Source organism: Podarcis liolepis (genome assembly GCF_965112155.1).
Source record: "Podarcis liolepis genome assembly, contig: HAP1_SCAFFOLD_38, whole genome shotgun sequence".
NCBI classification, from domain to species: Eukaryota; Metazoa; Chordata; class Lepidosauria; order Squamata; family Lacertidae; genus Podarcis; species Podarcis liolepis.
In genome coordinates, this window is record NW_028148749.1 from 88,243 (window position 1) to 114,041 (window position 25,799).

The 25,799-nt window shown below is 46.0% G+C and overlaps 1 protein-coding gene across 1 annotated transcript in view; it reads right to left on the reverse strand.

Annotated features, from left to right (window-relative positions):
* The window catches only part of LOC310699066 (protein FAM184B-like), a 77,600-nt gene that overhangs the window by 42,901 nt on the left and 8,900 nt on the right, over window positions 1-25,799 (reverse strand). The window contains exon 2 of the mRNA XM_083520670.1: window positions 3,337-4,092. Within this exon, the coding sequence (XP_083376796.1) occupies window positions 3,337-4,092 (756 nt within the window). The remainder of the gene's footprint in view (window positions 1-3,336; window positions 4,093-25,799) is intronic.

The following is a 25,799-nucleotide window of genomic DNA, read 5'->3' on the forward strand; positions in this document are numbered from 1 at the left end:
TGGCCACTGGTGCTCCTTTCTGTGAATCTTCTGATTCACTGGAAAGACTCGGAGATCTCGGGTCGTCGTCATCACTCATCTTTTCTTCTGCCTCCTCCCCCTCGCTCTCTGTTTCCTCCCTTGCCCTCGCCTCTTCTCCTGAACCCCTGACAGCAATTTATGTTTTTGTATTGTAGATTTTCAATTCCCAAGAATACTGCCTTGAAATCCATTTGTTGATGAAGATATGGTTGATTAATTAGTAATAAACGAGAAAAATGTCAATCGTAATGGCAACTGGGTTGCGGGCCTGCGAGGAAGAAAGGAAAAGGATGAGTGCTACTTAGATGGCTTTTAAAGCAGATGACACAAATCCATTAAACTGTTCCCATTCCATCAGCCCCAGCTAGCATGTGTCATGCCTTGAGGCTGATGGCAGCTGGAAGGCTGCATTAAAATATGATGCAAGTGGGCAAGAAGAATGTAATCCTGTGGTTTTGCACAGGCCCAGCATCTCATTTAAAACCAGACCCTGAGCCACCAGGCAAGCCGTATCACCACTTGAGAGATCTGGAGTCCAGCTGAGTGCTGCTTGTGGTGTGCTAACCCCATACATAGCGAATGAGGGCCTGATGCAACAAAAACAGGTAGCGCCCAACACCACATCATTTAAATTGAGCCCATAAAGCTTTGCAGGTGGAAAAGAATGTAGTTTTCCATCCATTTTTCAAACCCCACTTACTACAAGTTCATGCGCCCAGCCAGGGCCAAACTACACATTACTCTTAATGTGCAGCTTGTAGTTACCGTATTTTTTGCTCTGTAAGATGCACCTTTTCCCTCCTAAAAAGGGAAAATGTGTGTGCGACTTATGGAGTGAATGCAGGCTTCACACGGCTATCCCAGAAGCCATAACAGCAAGAAGGATTGCTGCTTTCACTGCGCAGCGATCCCTCTTGTTGTTCTGGCTTGTGGGATTCAGAATATATTTTTTCATGTTTTCCTCCTCCAAAAACTAGGTGCGTCTTGTGGTCTGGTGCGTCTTGTAGAGTGAAAAATGCGGTAACTCTTCTTTAAAAACAAATGAACTTTTATCAATTATAGGTGCGGCAGAAATGCAACATGTAGGCTTACATCTTCACTCCACAGCATGATCAGAAGGAAATTCCAGTCCCCATCCTAATTTGGCTACAATCCTTAGGGAAAAAAACCTTCCCATGGACACCAATAGGAATTCCCCCCCCCCCATGTCATTCTAGCTGCATAGGGGATTACTGATTCCAATAACTCCGGAGAGGGATGAGATAAACCTGCCTTCCCCTTGTGCCGCGTTTCCTGTAAAGGTTGTCCAATTTGGCATGCCGGTAATTGCTAAGAGTAAAAAAGGGAGAGGCAATTGCAAGCTACACACATTAAAACGTAGCTTGGCTGCACTTTCTACTCTAGCAGAGAAGCTGCCCTGGTTCTGCCCCCTAACTCCTCATGCTATGACAGTCATAGCTGAAGAAGATGAATGGGGCAGCAAAGAGTAGGATCTTACAGCTTTTCCTTCCGTCCATCTCCTGCCCCCTTCCTGCCCATTGCCTCTGCTGGAGAAACTGAGGTCCCGCCTCCTGTTACCTCACACTGACCACAGGAGAGAAAATGCCCCTCACAATCCAGAAGATGCGTTTAGGATGGAGGCAGCCATGGACAGCAATGGGTTCCAGGGGGGCCCCATTCTGTTGCTCCCCTGACTGCGTGCTTACCTGACAGCAGCAAACTGTTGCTACAAGCTGCTGTTTTTAATTTCCTACAATGCCATGGGATGCCCAGTGGGGCACTTGTGAGGCATTAAAATGGCGGCTCTCAGTCACCCACTGCAAAGGGCCCTGGATGGGTGCCAGTTCTGATGGGTCCTGATGGTATGACGAAACCCAAAGGTCTCAGGTGCTGCCACTGGACTTAGCTTTGCATTGCCCTCCTTAGCTCAGCTCCATCAGTTTTCTTTTGGTGGGGGAGAGAACTTTATAAAAACTGCCCCCTTCAGAAAGGGAAATCAAAGCTCAGGTTAAGCCAACCAGTGTCATGGACGGTGCGCAAGCTTTGCCTTTGCTATATAGTGGTACCTCGGGTTACATACGCTTCAGATTACAGATTCCACTAACCCAGAAATATTACCTCGGGTTAAGAACTTTGCTTTAGGATAAGAACAGAAATCGTGCTCCGGTGGCGCGGCGGCAGCAGGAGGCCCCATTAGCTAAAGTGGTGCTTCAGGTTAAGAACAGTTTCAGGTTAAGAACAGACCTCCAGAACGAATTAAGTTCTTAACTCGAGGTACCACTGTATTGGTCTTCTCAAATGTAGTATTTTATATATATTTGCCCTAAACGGCAGCCATTTGCTTTGAATGGCTCTGGTGAGAGCTGCACACAGCCCCCTCGTGAATTTTCACTCTTGGCCATCCTTGGCCAAGTATGTTTAGTATGTTGTACTATTTTATTGTTCCAGTTACAGATAGGTAGCCGTGTTGGTCTGCCATAGTCAAAACAAAAAAATTCCTTCCAGTAGCACCTTAAAGACGAACTAAGTTAGTTCTTGGTATGAGCTTTCGTGTGCAAGCACACTTCTTCAGATACACAGTGCTTGCACACGAAGAAGAAGTGTGCTTGCACACGAAAGCTCATACCAAGAACTAACTTAGTTGGTCTTTAAGGTGCTACTGGAAGGAATTTTTTTATTTTATTGTTGTTAGCTGCCCTGAGCCCGGCTTCGGCTGCGGAAGGCAGGATACACCGTATTTTTCGCCCTATAGGACACACTTTTTCCCCTCCAAAAATGAAGGGGAAATGTGTGTGCGTCCTACGGGGTGAATGCAGGCTTCAGGAAGCTCTCTGCAAGCGGTGGGAGAGCTGCGTGAAGTCGCGCAGCTCTCCCACCGCTTGCGGAGAGCTGCCTGGATGCAGAAGCCTGGGGCGTGCTGAGCTCAGCACCCCCCAGGCTTCTGGGCTGCGTGCAGGTCTCCGCAAGCAGTGGGAGAGCTGTGCGACGTTGTGCAGCTCTCCCACTGCTTGCGGAGAGCTGCCTGTTCTGGGGGCTGGGGTTGGGGGAAGCTCGGGCTTCCCCCACCCCAGCCCCGCGCCTGGGGGGGGATAATTTTTTTCCCCTTATTCCCCCCCCCAAAAAAATCTAGGTGCGTCCTATGGGCCGGTGCGTCCTATGGGATGAAAAATACGGTAAATAAAATTTTTTATTATTATTATATTATTGGCTGCCAGGAACTCATTTCATAGATTTAGAAGCATGCTGATGACTTGACGACTCAAGGTGCAAAGCAAGAAAAAGCTTTATTCACTTGCTCTAGCATTATGGTCCTACCTGCATCTTCTCCTTCTGCTTCTGGCAACACTTATTCATTTCACAGATTCGCTGGCCTTTTGCCACCAGGTCAGCCTCCAGTTTCTTCACCTGCTGCTGGGAGGCAGCTTCTTGGGCCTGGTAATTTTTCCTCTGCTCCAGTTCCCTTTGCTGCCATTCTTTGTACGAATCAGCCAGGGACTGCTGCATGGTCTTTCTCCAAGTTTCTTTCTCCCTCTCGTGGGAGGCTTGGAGCTGCCTGACTTTCTCGGCAAATTCACTGGCGAGTTTCTGGTTCTCCCACTTGAGGTGGGCTGCCTGTGTTTCCACGCTGGCCATTTCGCTTAACTCCTCCTTGCAATCCAGCGTGTCTCCTGCAAATGCCCAATGTTTGTTGACAAGCTCATTGGACTCCTCACTTGAAGACTGGATTCCATTCTCGAAGCTGAGCTTCGTGTGTGCCATCTGCTTGGGGAGGACAACCTTCTGATCTACTAGATTGTCCTCTCTTTGTGGTTCCCTCTCTCCTATCTTCCTTTTGCACATGGTGAATTCTGAAGGTACCACCTCTGTCAGCCTCCTGTGTTTTTCCAATGTTTCTTCAAGGGTCTGGATGTGCTTCTGGAGCGCCTCTGCTTCCTCCACTTTGCTTTTGTACTGGAGGAGAGTTTCCCTTGTCTCATCGAGGATGTGCTGAACTTCTTCTTGGTGGGCGTCTTTGAGAGCTTGGATGCTGGCCTCATGCTCATCATTTTTAGTGTTCAAGGCATAGATCACCTGCACCCAAAAGGAAAGAACAACGTAATGTCATACGTGTGGAGGAAAAACTTAAACACATAGAAGAGTTCCCAAAATTAGACCAGAGGCAAGAGTAGCAACACCCTAGTGGTCCCGGGCCCTAAGGAAGTTAGATTAGCTTCAACCAGAGCCAGGGCCTTCTCAACATTGGCTCCGGCCTGGTGGAACGCTCTGCCTCATGAGACCAGGGCCCTGCAGGATCTGATTTCTTTCCGCAGGGCCTGTAAGACAGAGTTGTTACGCCTGGCCTTACAGAACACCACACCAGAAGGGAGAGAGAGAGAAAGTAAGACCCAGGCTCCTTCTGGCCTATATTTATAGTCAGCATGACCTTAATTGGAAGAGATAAGAGAACCAGTTCAAACCAGCTTCCCAGAAGGTATAACCCAAACAGTCATGAAGCTTCTGCCTGCTTCTCTCACACAGAGAAACTTCTAGTAGCTTCTAGAATCCTCTTGTATTAATCAGAATAGGAAAGATCTCCACACATCAGATCAATACTTTCTGCACCAAGGAATGCGAACTGACACATAAAGGGTGTGTGTGTGACCTGTTAATATATGATAGTGAAAGTTCCATGGTTTTACTTCTAAGTAATCCAGAGCACACTTGACTGGGAGCAACCTCTACTCAACCAAATTTATCTATATTTATTTATTAAAGTGTTTAGATACTGCCCTCTCATAAAGTATCAAGCTAGTATACAGCTGTGACAGTAACATATGAGAGTGCTGGAGGTGAAATAGTTAAACAGGTTACCCAATCAGAACCCAGGGGGTGGAGTCAGAGGGACTATAAAACCAGCTCTGGGAGGAGCGAAGGGGGAGAGTTCATTGGGAGTTGGGTGGTTGGTTGGTTGGAGTGGGAGTGAATTGGGATAGAGTCTGGGGGTAGGTTGAGTTAGTGTAGCGAAATAAGCTGAGTCAGGAACAGTTAGGAGCTAGAAAGACGAGTAAATATCTGAGAAGTGGTTTAGTGAGGGAGAGCAGGTAGCGGAAGTTATAGGTCTGGATAGGCACCCCATGATTGTAACTGACCGATACCGTTTATGAAACCACACGCTTGTTAAACTGCAATAAATAAACAGAAGTTTATGTTCCAATTTAACCCTGACTGGACTCAGTATTGTACCAGGTAGGGGCCTGGGTGGTGGCAGCAAGAAATAAAGTGGTGGCACAGGGATCAGTAGATGGTGAAATGCCCGGGGACCCTGTGAAATCGGCAAAACAGCAATATAGAAGCATTTTGTTGTTCGAATGATGGAATGCACAAGGAAATGTTAAACAGTTGCGTAGGCCTGTTTGCATATAAAAAATCTTCAAGAGATGCCTGAAAGTCTAAAGGATGTCAAATCTCTGCTAGAAGAATTGTCTGCAGTCTGCTGGTGCCACTAAATTTCTGGTCCAAGCCAGTTGGGCCTCTCTGCTGTGTGGGGATTGGATTTACTTCCAACAAAACATGGTTTGCATTGCAGTTTATGCATTTTTTAAAAGTTCAGGGACACTTGTGTGCCCCAAGCGGTGACAACTGAAGGGATTAATAGGCAATAAGGGCAAGGACCAATAGTAAAGATTGGGAATGGGGGGCAGGGAGCAAATGAGATGTTTCTAATGAATGCTCAGAGGAAAAACCATTTAAGTTTTTTCTCCAAATGTATGTGGCAGATTACTTCCTTCTGGTTATGTGTAAGGCATGGAAGTAGGGACCAGAATAATAGCCAGCCATACCCCCACAAAGATTAACCACAGTGTGGGGGACACTGAAAATTTAGCAAGCTTAAGCTGTGGGTTCTGCCAAGCCATGAGAATGTTGTCATTTCTCTGTTTTCACAGATTTCTCATCAGTGACACAGACGCTACAGATGGCTATAGGGCAGGTGTCCTACCCAGTGCTTTTTTCCTTTAAAAATGTTTAGGGGGTATTCTCATCTTCTGACTCCTATTGAAATGCTGCCCTTCAATGAGGCCAAACCTAAATGTAAGGAAGTGGTGTGGTCACAATAAATATAATAATGTGAACCCCTATAAATCCTTGAGTGTGCTTCTAATAGAGAATTTATGGTAACCTGTTGCTTTATGAAACTGATGATTTTGCAAGTTGCCGCCCCCCCCTCACCACCGGGGCAGAAGTACACCTCATATGTGAATCACAAAGATACAGCTCATAAACTAGAACATAAGTTGCTACATGGTGCAAACGGCTACACGTAACATAGGTTCCCAACATGCATACAGTGGTGCCTCGCAAGACGAAATTAATTCGTTCCGTGAATTTTTTCGTCTAGCGAATTTTTCGTCTTGCGAAGCATGAAATCCCATAGGAATGCATTGAAAATCAATTAATGTGTTCCTATGGTAAAAAAAAGTCCAAACAAAGCCAAATTTGGTACAACGAGTTTATTAAGTGCTCTTTAAAGTCACACATACTGTAAAGAGCATTTCAAAATTCAAACCCAGAATTTTTTTTAAAAAACAGCAGAGTTGCCCAATGGTCACAGAAAATCATAAAAATGCAGGGGGAAAAAACACAAGCTTCCAGATTCTTGCAAACCCCTCCCCAACACCAAGTCCTTGAATTCCAAACACCCCAACCCAAAATCCAAAACCCCCCAAAAAAGTTTTAAAAGCTTAACTTACCAAAGGGCTGCAAAAGAAGTTTTGGAAAAGCTTCAAAAATCACCAAAGTCTTTAAAAACCTCAAAAAAGGCTACTATGTACACTGCGTTCTATGAGTTGCTCCTTGAAGTCAAGTTGCAACTGTATTAACGGTGTTAAGAAAAAGGAAACAAACTTGCAAGATGTTTTCGTCTTGCGAAACAAGCCCATAGGGAAATTTGTCTTGCGAAGCAGCTCAAAAAACGGAAAACCCTTTCGTCTAGCGAGTTTTCCGTCTTGCGAGGCATTCGTCTTGCGGGGCACCACTGTACTAACACAATGTTACAAGCAGTGGGAATCAGAGCTGAATCAACAGAAATTGCTAGTGCTTATTGTGCATGTGTATTAAACATGAAATGAGGTAATGATGTACATGATTGGTGAAAATGGAAATCCTTTGTTTGAAATGTTATAAATACCACTTGGGCAGTGTTGAAGTTTTGCGAAAAGATTTGACTGGTACCTATTGCTTTGCAATAAACAACAATGGCCACCTAACTCCTCTTGCCTCCGAGTTTTATTGGCTTAAACTCAGAAGATAAGCCATTTTTGGCTTACAACATTAGCTTTCCCCTGGGAAGCTGTCAAGTCTCAACCTTTTGTTCACCAGTACAGTGGTACCTCAGGTTAAGTACTTAATTTGTTCCGGAGGTCTGTTCTTAACCTGAAACTGTTCTTAACCTGAGACACCACTTTAGCTAATGGGGCCTCCTGCTGCCGCCACACAATTTCTGTTCTCATCCTGAAGCAAAGTTCTTAACCTGAGGAACTATTTCTGGGTTAGCGGAGTCTGTAACCTGAAGAGTCTGTAACCTGAGGTACCACTGTATACTGCATTGTTGAAACACTTATCACAATGCTATTTCAATACCGGTATTCAACAATATGACAATTTATCGCATAGCCCTACAGAGGAACATGCCATGCTTGTGCATTCTCTTCTCTGCAGGAGAAATAAATGGGATGAATGAAGTTTCCTCGGGATACCTTCCGCCTCTACAATTCTATGAATTAAACAGGCTGGCTCAATATATATAGCCATGTTTGTAGGTCCCATTACTTATTTATTTGTAAAAGTAGTTATATACTGTACTACCCTCTCATAAGGGACGCAGATGGTGCTGTGGGTTAAACCACAGAGCCTAGGACTTGCCAGTCAGAAGGTCGGCGGTTCGAATCCCTGCGACGGGGTGAGCTCCTGTTGCTCGGTCCCTGCTCCTGCCAACCTAGCAGTTTGAAAGCACGTCAAAGTGCAAGTAGATAAATAGGTACTGCTCCGGCAGGAAGGTAAACGGTGTTTCCGTGTGCTGCTCTGGTTCGCCAGAAGCGGCTTCGTCATGCTGGCCACATGACCCGGAAGCTGTACGCTGGCTCCCTCGGCCAATAAAGCGAGATGAGCGCCGCAACCCCAAAGTCAGTCACGACTGGACCTAATGGTCAGGTGTCCCTTTACCTTTACCCTCTCATAAAACAATATGGGAGCAATGTGAAAAATAAACAAATGAAACACTATTAAAAGCAGGACAGATAAATTATAAAAATGACTGGCTATTAAATAAAATGACATTAGAGAGTCTGCAGGCAGCTGAGGAAGATGCATGAACTTGAAGAATGATCCAAAATCCTGTTGTCTACAACCTGCAACAGCTAAGTCTATCAGTGCAAACAGCTTAATATTACTTGACTTGAATACGCAGGCTAAACGACAGCCTCTAGGAGTATTGAGGCCAAGCCGGTTATGCACACGCACATCAAGAGATAGTGGTGAAAATTATCTGTCTCCTCTCCTTGAAGCCATTTCCCCCTCTCCTTTCCCTTCCAGGCATCAACAATGGTTTTCATATTGCCTATGCACCGATGCGGGTGGCGCTGTGGGTTAAACCAGAGAGCCTAGGACTTGCCGATCAAAAGGTTGGCGGTTTGAATCCCCGCAACGGGGTGGTCACCCATTGCTCGGTCCCTGCTCCTGCCAACCTAGCAGTTCAAAAGCACGTCAAAGTGCAAGTAGATAAATAAGTACTGCTCCGGCGGGAAGGTAAACGGCGTTTCCGTGCGCTGCTCTGGTTCACCAGAAGCAGCTTAGTCATGCTGGCCACATGACCCAGACGCTGTACACCAGCTCCCTCTGTTAAGTCGTGGGTTGACATAGCAGCCGGCACAGCGATTTCTTCAAGTAGCTCTTTATTATGGTAAGCTGGAATAGAACTGACTGCGAACAGCTCAGCCGGCCTGTATTTATAGGCAGCCGGCTGTCAACATTGTAACCGCAACAGCCCAGAGTTCCCGCCTAAAATAACAGACGCGGACCTGAGTGAAAACTATCTACAGACCTGAGTGAAAACTATATACAGTATCCCCCTGTTGGCCCAGGGTGAAACTACACTACATAACACCCCTCCCCACCGAGATAAGGCGTTAGTTACAATCGTAATGGTTTCCTTATATACAGCACTACGCGTAATGGTTCAATTAAGCACAAAAGCATATCGGTTACATTTCCCATACTTAGACCAACAGTGATACCTGTCCAACAACATAGTCCTTTAAATAAGTTGGGCGCTTGGAAACTCTGCCAGACCGCCGGGGACTGGTAGCCAAGTCCGGAGGGCCACACAGTTCTCGCTGAGGCTGTGGTGCGACCCTAGGTGGCGTTGGAACCAACTCCCCTGGATCCGCTGCTGTGGGTGGAGCCTCCGCAAGTGGAGTGGTCTGAGTCTGTTCTGAAACGGCTTGGTTCGGCTCCACGCTGGCAGCTTGCGAGGGAGGTGTAGGTGGGGCCTCGCCATCTGTACGTGTCTCTTCTGGAGCCGCAAGCGCAGTTGGGGGCACCTCGGTAGTGTCCAAGTCCCCAACCCTGCGCCTAAGCTGGTCTATGTGCCGTCGCCACAAGCGTCCGTCTTCGAGTGCCACCTGGTACGAGCGAGGTCCAGTGACTCCCACTACTGTGGCTGGCACCCAAGGGATGTCCCCCACATAGTTCCGGGCAAAGACCTGGTTTCCTGGGACAAATGACCGTGGTGCGTTGGCACAGCCTGGGGGTTCAGCCACGGCAAAGTCTGGGTGTAGCCGGTCGAGCGGTGACCTGAGGCGGCGGCCCATAAGCAGTTCAGCAGGACTCCTCCCTGTGGCCGCATTAGGGGTGATGTGTTGCACGAACAAGTATTCGGCGACCCGCTCATGCCAGTCTCCCCGGTCCAGGCGCGCCAGTGCCTCTTTTGTCGAGCGCACCATTCTTTCCGCTTGCCCGTTGCTGGATGGATGAAAGGGTGCCGTTAGGGCATGGCGGATGCCCAGTCCCAAAAGATACCGCTCAAACGTGCCTGACGTGAACTGCGGTCCGTTGTCAGAGACAAGGACATCAGGACACCCATGCGTTGCAAACAGGCCTCGCAGCACCCGGATGACAGCTTCGGTAGTGGTGGAGGGCATCAGGGCGACCTCCAGCCATTTGGAATAGGCGTCCACCACTACCATAAAGGTCCGGCCGTGAAAGGGGCCAGCCAGATCGATGTGCACCCTCGACCAGGGTGTCTTTGGTGTCTCCCAGGTGTGTCCCTTAGCTGCCGGTGGTGCAGGCCTCGACTCCTGGCACGCTTGACAGGCGGACACCCAGGCAGTGATGGCATCGTCCATATTAGGCCACCAGACGTAACACCGAGCCAACGCCTTCATTTTGACAATTCCCGGGTGGCCAACGTGCAGAGCCTCCAGGACGCGCTGACAGAGTCCCTGGGGAATCACGACGCGGTCTCCCCACAGCAGGCAGCCGCGATGAGCTGAGAGTTCATGTTGTCTGGTTGCGAAGGGCTGGAACTCCGATGCAAAAGGCCCTTGTGGCCACCCCCTCCACACCCAGTTGAGCACCCGGCTGATGGTGCGATCCTGGGCAGATGCGGAGGCCACAGTGGCAGCCGATACAGGCGCTGCCGGAAGATCCTCAATCAGAAGGAGCGATGAAGCTGGAGCCGGGTCTTCCACAAATGCTGGAAGAGGGCAACGGCTGAGGGCGTCGGCATGGCCCATCGATTTCCCCGGGCGATGGATGAGCCGGTAGTGGTAGGCAGCCAGGAAAACAGTCCATCGCAGCATGCGTGGTGAGAGGACCGGTGGAGTTGGACGATCACCGGCGAGGAGGCCCAGGAGTGGCTTGTGGTCAGTGATGAGGTCAAAAGTCCTGCCATAGAGGTATTCATGGAACCTCTTCACTCCAGCCACAAGTGCCAATGCCTCCTTGTCGAGCTGGCTGTAATTCCGTTCCGTCGGAGATAGTGTCCTGGAAAAGTAGGCGAGCGGTGCTTCTCTTCCATCTGGAAAACGGTGACTAAGGACAGCACCGATGCCAAAAGGTGAGGCATCGCAGGCAAGGACCAGCGGCCTGGATTCACTGTACTGTACCAGCACACTGTCTGAAGAAAGGAGAGCCTTGACTGCGTTGAAGGCCGCCGTCTCCCGATGACCCCAGGCCCAAGGCGTCTTAGTGCTAAGGAGTCGGTGAAGAGGCTCAGCCACTGTGGCTTTGTGGGGCAGGAACATGTTATAAAAGTTCAGCAGCCCCAGGAATGCCTGCAACTCCGTTTTGTTCTTTGGGGTGGGGGCCTGCTGGATAGCGCGGATCTTGGATGTGGTTGGATGAAGACCGGAGGCATCGATAAGATAGCCCAGGAACTCTACCTGTGGAACGGCGATCTGGCACTTCTCCCTCTTTACCTTGAGCCCGGCCTCCTGGAACCTGGTCAGCACGGCACGGAGGCGCTCGAACAGCTGCTGGTGTGAGTCTGCAGACACCAAGACGTCATCAAAATATGGTACCACGCCCGGAAGCCCTTGCAGGAGACGCTCCATAAGGCTTTGGAAGATGCCAGGAGCCACACTCACCCCGAACTGCAACCGGCGGCAACGGAAAGCCCCCTGGTGGGTGACGATCGTCTGGGCTTCAGCAGTGGCATCATCGACTGGCAGTTGTTGATAGGCTTGGGCAAGGTCCAGCTTAGCGAAGACCTTACCCTCACCCAGGGAATGCAGCAGGTGTTGGACAACAGGAACCGGGTAAGCGTGCTGCTGAAGTGCCTTGTTGATCGTGCACTTGTAGTCAGCACAGATTCTCACCGACCCATCTGGCTTGACAGGCGTGACGATGGGGGTTTCCCACTTTGCGTGGTCAACCGGCTCCAAAACTCCTTGGGCGATCAGTTTGTCCAGTTGTTCGTCCACCTTAGCCTTGAGAGCAAAGGGAACCCGGCGTGGCTTTAGCTTGATGGGGGCGACTTGTGGATCAAGGCTAAAGGAGATGGGCGTACCTGTATATTGGCCCAAGGTGCCGTCAAAAACCTCGGCAAAGTCTTTGACCAGACCCTCAGTCTCTGCGTTAGAGATGCAGTTGATGCCGGTGACTTCCAGGCCGAGGGCATCAAACCAGTCTAGCCCTAGGAGGCTTGGCCGCTGACCTTCGACCACCACCAACCGGAGCAGGCCCGAAAAATCCTTGAAGGCGATCCGGAACCGGCCAACGCCTACCACGGGAATGTCGTTTCCCTGGTAGTCTCTCAGGTGTACGCGGTGAGAGTCGAGTTGCCTTTTGGACACTCTGGGTACCAGTCTTTTGATGGTGCTCCATGACACGATGGACAGGGCAGACCCGGTGTCGATCTCCATGTCACATGGAGCTCCTTCAATGAGCACCGTGACGTTCAGCTTGCGTCGCGTAGGCGAGTCGGTTTGGCCAATCGTGGTTCCAGACGGGCAGCGGCAGTTGGTGAGAGCGAAACAACTTTCCTTGGCAGACTGGAGTGAAGACTTGGACTTGCGAGTCGATGAAGGGGGGGTGTCAGACGGAGCCGATCGGCAGACCTTAGCGATGTGGCCCCTTCTGGAACACTTCCTACAGATGGCGTCTCTGAATCGACACTTGGCACGGGAATGGTTGCCTCCGCAGCCAGCACATTCCGGTTGGCCCTTGGACTTCTGTTGGAACTTCCTGCGCTCCCGCTTTGTCTGGTGCACGTCATCGTCTTCACTGGAGGATGCCTCCTCACTGCTGGCCTCTTCATGATGCACCGGAACTGGCTCCCTAGCAAGACGCGGGCTGCTGGACTTGCGGATCTTCAGCAGCTTCTGAGGCCACAGCCTCCTCAATGGCTTTCTGTAGCGTGAGGTCTGGCTTGGCTAGGAGGCGCCGTTGCAGATGGATGTCCCGGACCCCGCAGACGATTCGATCCATCAGGGCATCGTCTAAGTCTCGGAACTCACAGTGCATTGCAGCCTGTCGCAGGGCGGTGGTGTAGTTGTTGATTGACTCCCCCTCTGCCTGGTTCCGGTGGTAGAACGCATGGCGGGCAGCAATCTTGGACGGCTTTGGTGCGTAGTGGTTGCGGAGCTTCTCTTGGATCGTGTCCCATGGTGTTGCCTGGACTGCTTCAGGCGCAACCAACGCTCGGGCCGTCTCAAACACCTCAGGCCCACAGAGGCTGAGGAATAGGCCCCGCTTCCGCTCCTGTGATACTTCTGTCAGCTCGTTGGCTTGGAGGTAGCAGTCGAACCGAGCGAGGTAGGAGTCCCATGATTCAGAGGCTGGCGCAAAAGGCGGTAGAGGCACAAGTGAAACCATGATTCCGATGCCGGCGTGAAGGGCGATGGATGGAACACAGTGCTCTAGCCAGAACAGTCAGCTCTGAATTGGTTCTGCCCAGAATTATAAAAATGAGAAACATAATTCTGAGAGAAAGTTATCAAAGGAAATTAATGATTGATGGGAAACCAATTATTATTTTCAAGGAAATACCAATCAGGCTCCTTCGCAAGAGAGAGGGCTACAAACAGATAGTCAATACTCTGAAAAAGAATGGCATACAACACAGATGGGAATTCCCTGAAGGGATCTCATTTTTTTACAAAGGAAAAAGATTCAGGTTAACAGAGACTCAGGAAGTCAGTAAATTCCTTCGCAGATATGAAAAGGAACTTGGGGGATTGATGGTGAGATATGGGGAGAGAGGTGGGGAGAGGGAGGGGAGGGGGGGAGCAGGGGGAGGGGCGGAGGGAGGGGGTGAAGAGGAGGAGGGTGGGGAGGAGGAGGGAGAAGAGGAAGCGAAGGAAGAAGAGGAAGGGGAGGAACAGGAGGAAACAGAGAATCAAAACACCCGAATTTAAATTAGTTAAAACCCAAAACCGAAACAGACAAATTACTGACTTCTCAACTAGATAAAAGTAATAATGAATCTTAAAATTTTAACATGGAATGTGAATGGATTGAATGAAAAAACAAAAAGGAATAAAATTGCAAATGTGCTGAAAAAGAAAAAATTGGATGTAATCTGTATACAAGAAACTCATGTAGCCAAAAAGCACAAGCATGTACTAGTAAATAAGAACCTGGGAATAGAATTTATAAATTCTGGGAGAGAGAAAAAAAGGGGAGTGGTAACATATGTTAATGAAAAATGGGAACCCAAATTGTCCTACAAAGATGAAGAAGGGAGAATCTTGGGAGTACAAATAAGCTTTCAAGGAGAAAAGATTGACGTGGTAAACATCTACGCTCCAAATTCAAATAGGTCTGAATTCTATAAAAAACTGGAACAAGTGTTAGTAGAACTAGGGAACAATAAGTTGATATTATTAGGAGATTTCAATGCTGTACCGACATTAGAATTGGACAGGCAAACAGAAAAGAGAAAACGAAAACAAGGAAAGTTACCGGAATCATTTCAAGATCTGAAGGAGAACATGGAACTAACGGATGTGTGGAGACACAAGCACCCAACAGAAAAACAATTTACCTTCTTCTCAGAAGTACATAAAAGCTGGGGAAGAATAGATCAAATTTGGACCTCAAGAGAAATTACTCTAAGAGCGATAAGATGTGAAATTCAACCGAAAACTCTCTCCGACCATAACTCAATAACTTTGGAACTAAAAGGGAAATCAAACGGAGGCTTTAGATGGAGATTGAATGACTCTCTGTTGGATAATGATGAGGTGATCGAAAAAGCCAAAACTACATTAAAAGAGTATTGGGACCTGAATCTTAACAAAGGGACAAACATAGAATCAGTTTGGGACGCCAGCAAGGCGGTCTTAAGAGGTTTCTTTATCCAGCAAAACAACCACAAGAAAAAAACAAGGCAGCAAAAAACAGATGAAATACTTAAACAGCTGAGGGAGTATGAAAAGAAATTAATAGATCATCCGAAAGACGAGCAAAGTTTACAATCAATAAAAATATTACAAAGACAATACTCAATACTAACGAACCAAGAAGTGGAATGGAAAATCAAGCTAATGAAGCAGAGATACTTCGAATCAGCGAACAAAACAGGAAAATTCCTAGCCTGGCAACTGAGAAAAAGACAGAAGCAGAATGTGATAAATAAAATAATGGTAGAAGAAGAATTAATAACCGACCCAAAAAAAATACAAAAAAATTTCCTTAAATTTTATGAGGAATTATATAAAAAAGGAGAAGAAGACCCAGTCCAAATAGAAAAATATTTAGAGAACTGCATAGGAAAAACTGTCACAGAAGAAGAAAGAACCCAATTAAATAGACCTATAAATATGGAGGAGATTGAAAATGCGATAAAAAAATTGAAATTGGGGAAGGCACCAGGCCCGGATGGGTTATCGGCCAAATATTACAAAGTGTTGGGAAGCCAATTAGCACAAGTACTTTGTGATACCATGAACAATATTTTAAGAGGAGGGAAAATTCCTGAGACGTGGAGAGAGGCTTTTATAACATTAATTCCAAAACCAGATACGGACAAATCGAACATGAAAAATTACAGGCCAATATCGTTATTAAATAACGACTACAAGATTTATGCGGATATCATGGCGAACAGATTGAAGAAATGTTTAATAAGGATAATCCACAAAGATCAAGCGGGTTTCCTCCCAAACAGATACATGAAAGATAATGTGAGGCACGTCATTAATCTAATTGAATATTTGGAGATTAATAATAATATCCCGGCGTCCCTGATTTTCATAGACGCAGAAAAAGCGTTCGATAACGTTTCCTGGTGGTTTTTACTAAAATCGATGGAGAAGGTAGGGATCGAAGGGGAATTCCTAAAAGGAATACAGGCAATATATTCAAACCAGCATGCTAAATTGATAATAAACAACAACTTTACGAATAAATTCAGAATAGAGAAAGGAACAAGGCAAGGATGCCCCCTCTCCCCGCTTCTATTCATTCTGGCTTTGGAAGTCCTGGCGAATAAAATTAGGTCCAAAACAGAGATAAAAGGGATCAAAATAGGATTTAAAGAGTTTAAATTAAAAGCTTACGCTGACGATCTGATGTTATCCCTAGAAGAGCCGCAGGAAAGCGTGGGCAAAGTATTGGAGATCATGGAGGAGTACGGTAAACTATCGGGCTTCAAGTTGAACAAAACCAAAACAAAAATGTTAACAAAGAATCTGAGAAACGATGCGGTGGAAAGACTAGAGAGACAATTTGGAATCAAAGTGGTGAAGAAAATAAAATATTTAGGAATTTGGCTTACACCCAGAAATATAAATCTAATCGAAGATAATTACACACCAACATGGAATAAAGTGAAAAAGGACTTGGATGTCTGGAACAGGGTGAATCTCTCGTGGCTGGGCAGGATGGAAGCAATAAAAATGAGCATACTCCCTAAGATGCTATTCTTATTTCAAAATATACCTGTCATCAGAGGGTCTAAAATATTTAAGGATTGGCAGAAGACACTTTCAAGATTTATATGGCAGGGAAGAAGGCCAAGGATTAGATTCAAACTACTAACAGACCGTAAGGAGAGAGGAGGATTGGCAATACCTGACCTAAAATTATATTATGAAGCGGCCTGTCTTTGCTGGGTCAAAGACTGGATAACCTTAGAAGATACGGACTTATTAGATCTGGAAGGAGCCGATAATAGATTCAGTTGGCACGCCTACCTCTGGTTAAATAAAGAAAAAGTACACAAAAGGTTTTCGAGCCATATTATAAGAGGACCCCTGTATGAAGTCTGGGATAAAAATAAGAAATTGTTGGAGCGAAGAGTACCCTGGTGGCTGTCCCCAACAGATTTGTTGTCTATCAAAAAAACAAACATGGAAGTACAGAAACTGACATATGAAGACCTACTAGTGAGATCCCAAGACAGCTGAAAACTAAGACCATATGAAGAACTAAGGGAGAGGTTGATGGGTTGGATACAGTACCATCAAATTAATGCAATATGGACAGAAGATAAAAAATTAGGAATGAATGAAAAGAAGTCCAAATTTCAGATTGAAGTAGTTGAAAGTAAATCGAAGATACTATCCAAGATGTACAACATACTACTGGAATGGGAAACTAAAGACGAAAAAATCAAACAAGTTATGGTTAAATGGGCAAAAGACCTGGGACATGATATAGAATACGAAAAATGGTCAAAACTATGGAGCGAGGGATTAAAATTCACGGCAAGCGCTGCAATCAGGGAAAATTTAGAAAAAATGATATACAGATGGTACCTTACACCAGAAAAATTGAATAGAATGTACAAGACCGCAGACAAGGCTTGTTGGAAATGTAGGACAAAAGAAGGCAATTTTATACATATGTGGTGGACATGTGAGGAAATTAAAAAATTTTGGGATCAGATATATAATGAGTTAAAAAAGATATTTAGATATACATTTCCCAAGACACCAGAGGCCTTTCTATTAGGGATGGTCGGGAAAGAAATTCAAGAAAAAGATAAAGTTCTATTCCAATATTCAACAGCAGCGGCCAGAATGCTAATCGCCCAAAATTGGAAAAGCACAAATCTTTCAACGGTGAGGGACTGGCAATTAAAACTACATGACTTTATTGAATTAGCAAGATTGACACAAAAAATTAGAAATCACAAAAATACAAAGTTAAAAGAAGAATGGAGTAAATTTATGGCCTATTTTGAAGGTAATTTTAAAAAGCTACCAAATACAGCAGGTTTGGTGTAAAACTCCCGATGTGCAAAGTATAAACAAAACCAGCGGTAAAAAGATAACTACTGAATGTAAAAACCCGAAATCAGCAGGGAAGGAAGTCGAAAGTTTTACGTTTTTATGTTGTAGTTTTTTGTCTTTCTTTTTTGCCCTCTTGTCTGATTCTTTATTTTTCTTTTTTCTTGTTTCTTTCATAGTACTTAAGTGTCATGATTTTTTGTTGAATGTTGTGTTTTTTTCTTTTTGTGTGCATAAAAGAAAATCAATAAAGATTATTTAAAAAAAAAAAATGAATTGGTTCTGCCCAGTGATTTCGCTCAGTGATTTCGCTCTGTGATTCAGCTCAGAGATTCAGCTCAGTTCAGAGGCTGGCCGCATCTGGCTGTGCTCTGATGTCCATCTATCCCATCCTCGTCGCCAGTGTTAAGTCGTGGGTTGACATAGCAGCCGGCACAGCGATTTCTTCAAGTAGCTCTTTATTATGGTAAGCTGGAATAGAACTGACTGCGAACAGCTCAGCCGGCCTGTATTTATAGGCAGCCGGCTGTCAACATTGTAACCGCAACAGCCCAGAGTTCCCGCCTAAAATAACAGACGCGGACCTGAGTGAAAACTATCTACAGACCTGAGTGAAAACTATATACAGTATCCCCCTGTTGGCCCAGGGTGAAACTACACTACATAACACCCTCGGCTAATAAAGCGAGATGAGCGCCACAACCCCAGAGTCGGCCATGACTGGACCTAATGGTCAAGGGTCCCTTTACCTTTTTATGCACTGATGCAAAGCACGGCCGAGCGCTTGTCCACACTTCCGCTCGGGCTGTGTCTAAAAAGCACAGGTCTGTGCTCTTTACTGACACGCTTTCTAGGCAGGGGTCCAAGAGGTTTTCCCCTTTCCGAGGGAAAACCTCTTTAGCAGTAGATTGGAACAAATGGTATTCTCTGATTTGCCGTTTGCTCTGACTGAGTGCTCAAGAGCAGTTTTCCCTGGGGATGGGGGAAGCAACAGAACAAGAGGAAAAGTGGATAAGCCCTGAGCTGAGGGAGGAAGAAAAAAACACATCTGAAAAGTCTCTGCATGCAGAGCAAGAGATGTCCACACTAGGGCTGAGCAATATATTAATATATCATCCAAAACCGATCTGAGGTCTATATCGCAATATCAGTTTCATAACTTTTGACCTGGCAATCTATTGAAAATCATGATGTATGTGTGTGTATGCTATGCAAAAATCACAATGAGGGGAAAACTGCGAAGCCAGCCAATAGCCAATAGCATAGCTCCATCCTTGTTTCAGACATTGTGATATATGACAATGTTTAGCTGGTGATATATTGCGATGCAGAAAACCAGATATCGCCTGGTCCTAGTCCACACATGCCTTCCCAAAGGGGGCACATGCCATAGAAGGCTTTGGCACACCAGTCAGGAAACCAAATAAAAACTTTATATTTCCCAAATGAGAACCGAACAGTCAGGAAACTGATACAGCAACTAAGTCCAGCGACATAATGATATACAATGTGTACATGGGCAGAAGTGAGATAATGGAAGGGGTTCATGGGAGGTGAGCAGAATTTCTGTTGTTTCCCCCCCCCCAAAAAAAATATTTTTATTGGTTTTTTCACAAACATAAATAAAACTTAATCTTTTACAATCATCATATTATATCATCTTATTTACACTGCGTAAATTCACGCCCAGATTTCCATCCTTCCCTGCTTCAGTGTTCTTAGTTTATAACTTCTCTTGTAGATTCTTATTTACCTTCTGTACACATCACAGGATTTATGTTAACCCTACTACAGTTTTTAGACTTCTACAGTTAATTCTTATATATGCAACAAATTTACCCCACTCTTCTTCAAACTTTGTCCCTTTTTGGTCTCGAATTTTATAAGCTAATTCTGCATACTCAAAAAATTTAGTCTGCTACTCCAATACTGTTGGGGTCTCCTGTAATTTCCACTTTTGAGCCACGAGGATCCTAGCTGCAGCCGTAACATATTGAAATAGTTAACGATCCCCCTTTATCAGGGAGGTGAGCAGAATTTCTGGAATTACCCCTAAGACGGCTCAAGAGCCATGGGGCAGCTGCTGAAACAGAGCACCCTCTGGGGTTGGGTGGTTGATGCTAAGTGGTGTTGCTGCAGTGAAGATTCCACATGGCTGCTGTCCATTAAGCAAACGGCATCAAAATAAAAGCCATGCACATGCTCATTGCTAGGTGATATTTGAAGACTGCAGTCTTAAAAATAACAGGAGTATCCGTGCTGTGTCTGGGAACATTCCAGATAAATATGCAACAGCAAAACATATTCTGGGAACTGAGCAAAACAAACACCCCAAAGCTATATTGGTTGTTAAGACACTCCTATGAGGGAGTTTCTTATTACTTCTTGTGATTTCTATGTACAGTGGTACCTCTGGTTACGTACTTAATTTGTTCTGGAGGTCTGTTCTTAACCTGAAACTGTTCTTAACCTGAAGCACCACTTTAGCTAATGGGGCCTCCTGCTGCTGCTGCACCGCTGGAGCCCGATTTCTGTTCTCATCCTGAAGCAAAGTTCTTAACCCGAGGTACTATTTCTGGGTTAGCGGAGTCTGTAACCTGAAGCGTATGTAACCTGAAGCATATGTAACCCGAGGTACCACTGTAATATCAACTCTTCTCTTTTCTTTTTAGCCAGAGAAAACGGTCTTCCATAATCCTTCCTCCTAGAGGAGCGCTAATGAACCCAGATGTTGCTCAATTATTCAACGACTGCTGTCAAATTGGCGGAAACAGAATTAAATAATTCTGCATGTTGCCAATTTGAAGCAATGGCTCAGATCCTGGGCAGGGGTGCTCTTCTTTAGAAAGGGACAGGAATACATTTCATCTGAAGGATGAGATTACTTGGGAAGAAAGATCATGGGGTCACACTCCAGCAGTGGCCGGGCCAGATCCGTAGGGGATGGGGCCAAGTCGGTGCCCCTCCCCAACCTGTTCAGCTCAGCTGAGAAGTGGGATATTTTCATCCCTGGGCAGGGCAGCGAGATTTAAAGTAGGATGAAAGCCTATCTCTCACTCAGATGATCCGTACCAATATGGTGAATAGCAGTGGTTGATGCTAAGTGGTGTTGCTGCAGTGAAGATTCCACATGGCTGCTGTCCATTAAGCAAACGGCATCAAAATAAAAGCCATGCACATGCTCATTGCTTCCCTTTGTCTCACGCTGGGTTTAAAGCTCCTTGCCCCACACAGCAGGCAGAAAGCCACCCCACCATCAGATCAGCTGAGATGCAGTCAGCTGTTTTCTTCCAGTTCATGCTTACTGGGTTGGGAAGGTTTAAACCTGTCTGCCCAGTGGGCTGTGCTGGCGATGACGTTGGGCCCTCCCTGCCCCTCACTTAATCCAACCTGCCCTTCACTGCACACTTCCTATACTTTCTGCACCAGCAGCACAGTGATGGGAAATGGCAGCACCAGCCTAATTTCCCATACACATTATTATTATTATTATTATTATTATTATTATTATTATTATTATTATTATTTTATTCTGTCCAAAAAAAATTAGAAGTGCAGTTTGCTAGCACAGAGGCAGAAATGATAGCATCTATTCCTTGAAGCCGAGGAATGAGTCTCCTGAGCTGGGGTTCATGAGTTCACTTCATTTTTAACATTAAAAAAAAACATGGAGAAACGGATCCCGCTTTTACTGTCTTTCGTTCTCTCGCTGCTGTCTCAATTCTGGTTTTTTTAGTGTGTTGTAAAATGTGTCCTTCGCTGGTTTGTCATCTTTTGTCTGTTTGGATATATAGTGGGTTAAGAACTTAATTTGTTCTGGAGGTCCGTTCTTAACCTGAAACTGTTCTTAACCTGAGGTACCACTTTAACTAATGGGGCCTCCTGCTGCCTCTGTGCTGCTGCTGTGCTCATCCTGAAGCAAAGTTCTTAACCTGAGGTACTATTTCTGGGTTAGCAGAGTCTGTAACCTGAAGCGTCTGTAACCCGAGGTACCACTGTATTTTAGAAGCCTCTCTGCTCAGGCACACAAGTAGGGATCTGGTGGTTTTAAGAATTACCTCCAGGATGAAACCAAGGCATGTCCACAAACCCACTCAGTTGAATGCAACTCATAAATCATATACTAGATTGTGATGTAAGAACTTTACTGCTTTCCTAGTCCTAGGCATCAACAATACATGACTGCTGAGCTGTGTTTAGCTCGCTAGTCCTCAAGATGTGTTGGCCTGGACTGAGGGCCAGGTAGGATGTACGTTCTGGATGCACTCATCCTGCTTGTTTGGTCGACTCTGGGGTTTTGGCGCTCATCTCGCTTTATTGGCCGAGGGAGCCGGCGTACAGCTTCCGGGTCATGTGGCCAGCATGACTAAGCCGCTTCTGGCGAACCAGAGCAGCGCACGGAAATGCCGTTTACCTTCCCACTGGAGTGGTACCTATTTATGTACTTGCACTTTGATGTGCTTTTGAACTGCTAGGTTGGCAGGAGCAGGGACAGAGCAACGGGAGCTCACCCCGTTGCGGGGATTCGAACCGCCGACCTTCTGATCAGCAAGTCCTGGGCTCTGTGGTTTAACCCACAGCGCCACCCGTGTCCCTCCCAGAAATAAATATATACGCAGCCAATATAAAAACAAATCTTTAAAACACCACATTATACAAACACAGTGGTGTTATAGACTTAAGGGGGGGACCCCCCTAAACCCTAGAAATTAATAAATGCTAGGATTTGGGGATATGGATTTAAGTACAAGCCAGTGGTGGAGCGCATGCTTCCAGTGCCTGGTGCAAATGTGCATGGCACATCCCCAAGGGGGGGGCAGGGCAGAGACGGAGCCCGTTGCCCCTCACCACAGTCCAGCCAAGGAGAGGGGCAGCAGCTCTCTGCTGCTGACTCTTCTCCACTGCGCTCCCGAATCAGAGCTTCACACGCTGGAGCCTGCCCAATGGGAGCCTGTTGTGGGGGCACCTGGGGGCACCACCTCCCCCAAATCTGCCCGGGGTGACAGCCCCCACTCCCCGCTATGCCACTGGTATACAAGCTGCAGAGCTCTGTCAGACAGGGAATTCCTGGCCTGGCTTATGGAAACCAGCCTGGCTGGCTTAGTGAAGAGCAAACCTGTTAACATGACAAAAGGTGCTGGCAGGCCATAGAGGAGGAATCCTTTGGCCTGGGGCAGGAGTCAGCAACCCGCAGCGGAGCCGCATGTGGCTCTTTTACACCTTTGCCGCAGCTCCGGGGCGGATACTAGCGAGGGGAGGAGGCGCATTGTGTGCCCTGACACTCCCCACTGTTTTAAATGTCGCAATGGTTTTGCGGCTCCCAGTTTTTTTTTCCTTTGGTCCAAGTGGCTCTTTTTGTCTTAAAGGTTGCAGACCCCTGGCCTGGGGAGTCAGATGTTACTAAGGTGATGGGGACAGAAAAAGGGCATTTTAAAGCAAGGGTGCTGGGAAGGAGAAGCAGGAGGAAGAGCCGAGATCCATTTTGGGGGAAGCTGGCGGCAAGTCCCTCTTGAAACGACCATGCTGTGAGATCTGTACTTCCTCCATGCAGACTGAGGGTGTAAATAGGTGAATAAACCATATTTCATGACAGTCTCCTCCATGTATTCCTTTCTCCAAAGGGAGACAGACCCTGTGTGGGTGCCTGGTACCCCATGGCTCTTGCTACTGCTCGGCAGAGAGAGGGGCAGGCACCTGACTTTTGTAACATGATACATTATCAAATGGCAAAGTCACACTTCAGGGAAGGCTTCAGTATTCAGGATATGTCCGAGAAATTCCAGGCATGTGGCAACCCTAGTCTTAGAATACAAAAATGGAAGTCTCTCTGCTGACCTTTCTAAAAGAAGATTCTACCTCACATATCCTGGTGACACTTCAGCTTTTAGTGTTCTTGTGCTCAAAACTGAAATGACAAAATACCTGCAGAAAGGATCGCAAACTTTACTAATTTAATTCTCTATTTCCTGTATAATTAACTGAACAAAAGTGGTCCACGAAGCAAAGCAGAAATGTATTGGATGCCATATACCTGATTTATAAGGGTAACTGAAGGCTCTAAGTGTAATTGCAGGAGCCTTTCGAAAGATCAATATACTACAATATAGTAAATGATGTGAAAGCACTTTTGGAGGATCCTAGAAGAGAGCAAATACCAGATGATTTCCTATTTATTTTTACTCACCCCGTTAGTCAGAACAAAAGAATTCTTAGGGAAGCTCTCAAGCCTTTTTGTACGATGAACTAAACATGTATTGATAACCATTTGTTGTCCTACACACCAGCAAAACAAATATGTGGAAATTTAAGGTTTGGGAGATGGACATGTTAACTTCACTGAAAATTCAGTTTGTTCTTTGTTCTAAAGAATAAGTAATCCCACTCCAAGGAACCAGGACAGTTAACAATACAGAACAATCACTAATTAGAGAAATTGTAACTAATTTCAAGCACTGGAAATGAAGTTTTCACAGTGCTCTTTCAACAGTGTTAATTGATTATTGTTTTTATTGTTCTGTTGTATATCTTACTGTTTTAATTTACACTGTAAACTGTTCTCAGCTAAACATTATGAAGTGGCATTTAAAATTCTTAAGTAAATAAAACTTGGCGTACTTCTGGACTGTTTTTTGGGGGGTGAGATTCAATCTCAAATTGGCAAATTTAGATTGCTGCTTTCAGACACACATTATTAAATACTGCGTCTTGATGAGTTTTCTCCCAAACAAGCTTTGATCTGAATTGGAAAAAATAATGACCTAGTTGCATTTTAAGCCAGCGTTGTGTACGCAGCCCATGTGTGGAAAGAATTGTGGCCTTGGAAGGCAATCCTACATCATACTGACCATAGCTGTCAACTTTTCCCTTTTCTTGCGAGGAATCCTATTCGGAATAAGGGAATTTCCCTTTAAAAAGGGGAAACGTTGACAGCTATGATACTGAAGGACCTGGAAATAACATTCAGTGAGATAAACAAATTGTGTTTTCAAATAAATGGGCTTAGGATGTAAGGGCATGGATACTTAAAAGATGGATTTGCACAACAAATGGAAGAACTTGACATTTTCGCGATTATTCTAGACCAAAGGAAAATCAAAAATGTAAATGATGCGCGGCTTGGTTTTCTATGTTTGTGACCTAAACTCACCACATGTTATGCAAAGGAGATTAGTCGTGATCTGTGGTCCTTGGTGCACTTTGCCATATTGAGGTGCCAAGCTTTCGGTTAGCTTTTCAAGCGCAGCATGCGAAGTTTGACACACAACTTCCTCTAACCACAATGAAAACCGATAATCTCATTATCCATGTACTGGTTTCTCTAATGGGTCCATAAATTATGTATTCCAAAGAATCAAGGGAATTCAGAGCTCAGGAGAAAGGCAAAGATAACTTGCTTTTGAGATTCAGTTCATCTAGGAAACGCGCAGCCTGCTGCTTCAAGCTTCATTAGCTCCCTTATTTGTCTGCTCCTCCTTCGAAACAGCTGCACTCACAGAGACTTCTGCTGCTAGGCCCTGTCTGTGCATGGATATTGCCAGCACACTTGTCTTTTCTCTAATCTCTGCTTGCTCTGTGTCTCTGTCTCCGCTTTCTGCCACTACCGTATTTTTCGCTCTATAGGACGCACTTTTTCCCCTCCAAAAATTAAGGGGGAATGTGTGTGCGTCCTATGGAGCGAATGCAGGCTCCTTGGTTTCAGCGATAGCAATGCAAAGCCTGCGAAGCACAGAGGGAGCGCTCCCTCTGTGCTCCAGAGGCTTCACGTTGCTTTCGCTGAAGCCTGGAGAGCGAGAGGGGTCGGTGTGCACTGACCCCTCTCACTCTCCAGGTTTCAGGGATAGCTGCCTGAAGGGTTCCTTTTGCTGAAGCTGGGAGAGCAAGACTCTCCTGGCTTCAGCAGAGAGGGAGAGCTGCGCAGCGCCCCTTCAGCCAAGTGGGAGGAGAAATGGGGCGCTGAGCAGAGAAGGGTAGTTTTTTTTTCTTGTTCTCTCCCCTCTAAAACAAGGTTGGGTGCGTCCTATAGAGCGAAAAATACGGCATTTACTCAGGGTCAAAATAGGTGTGGCA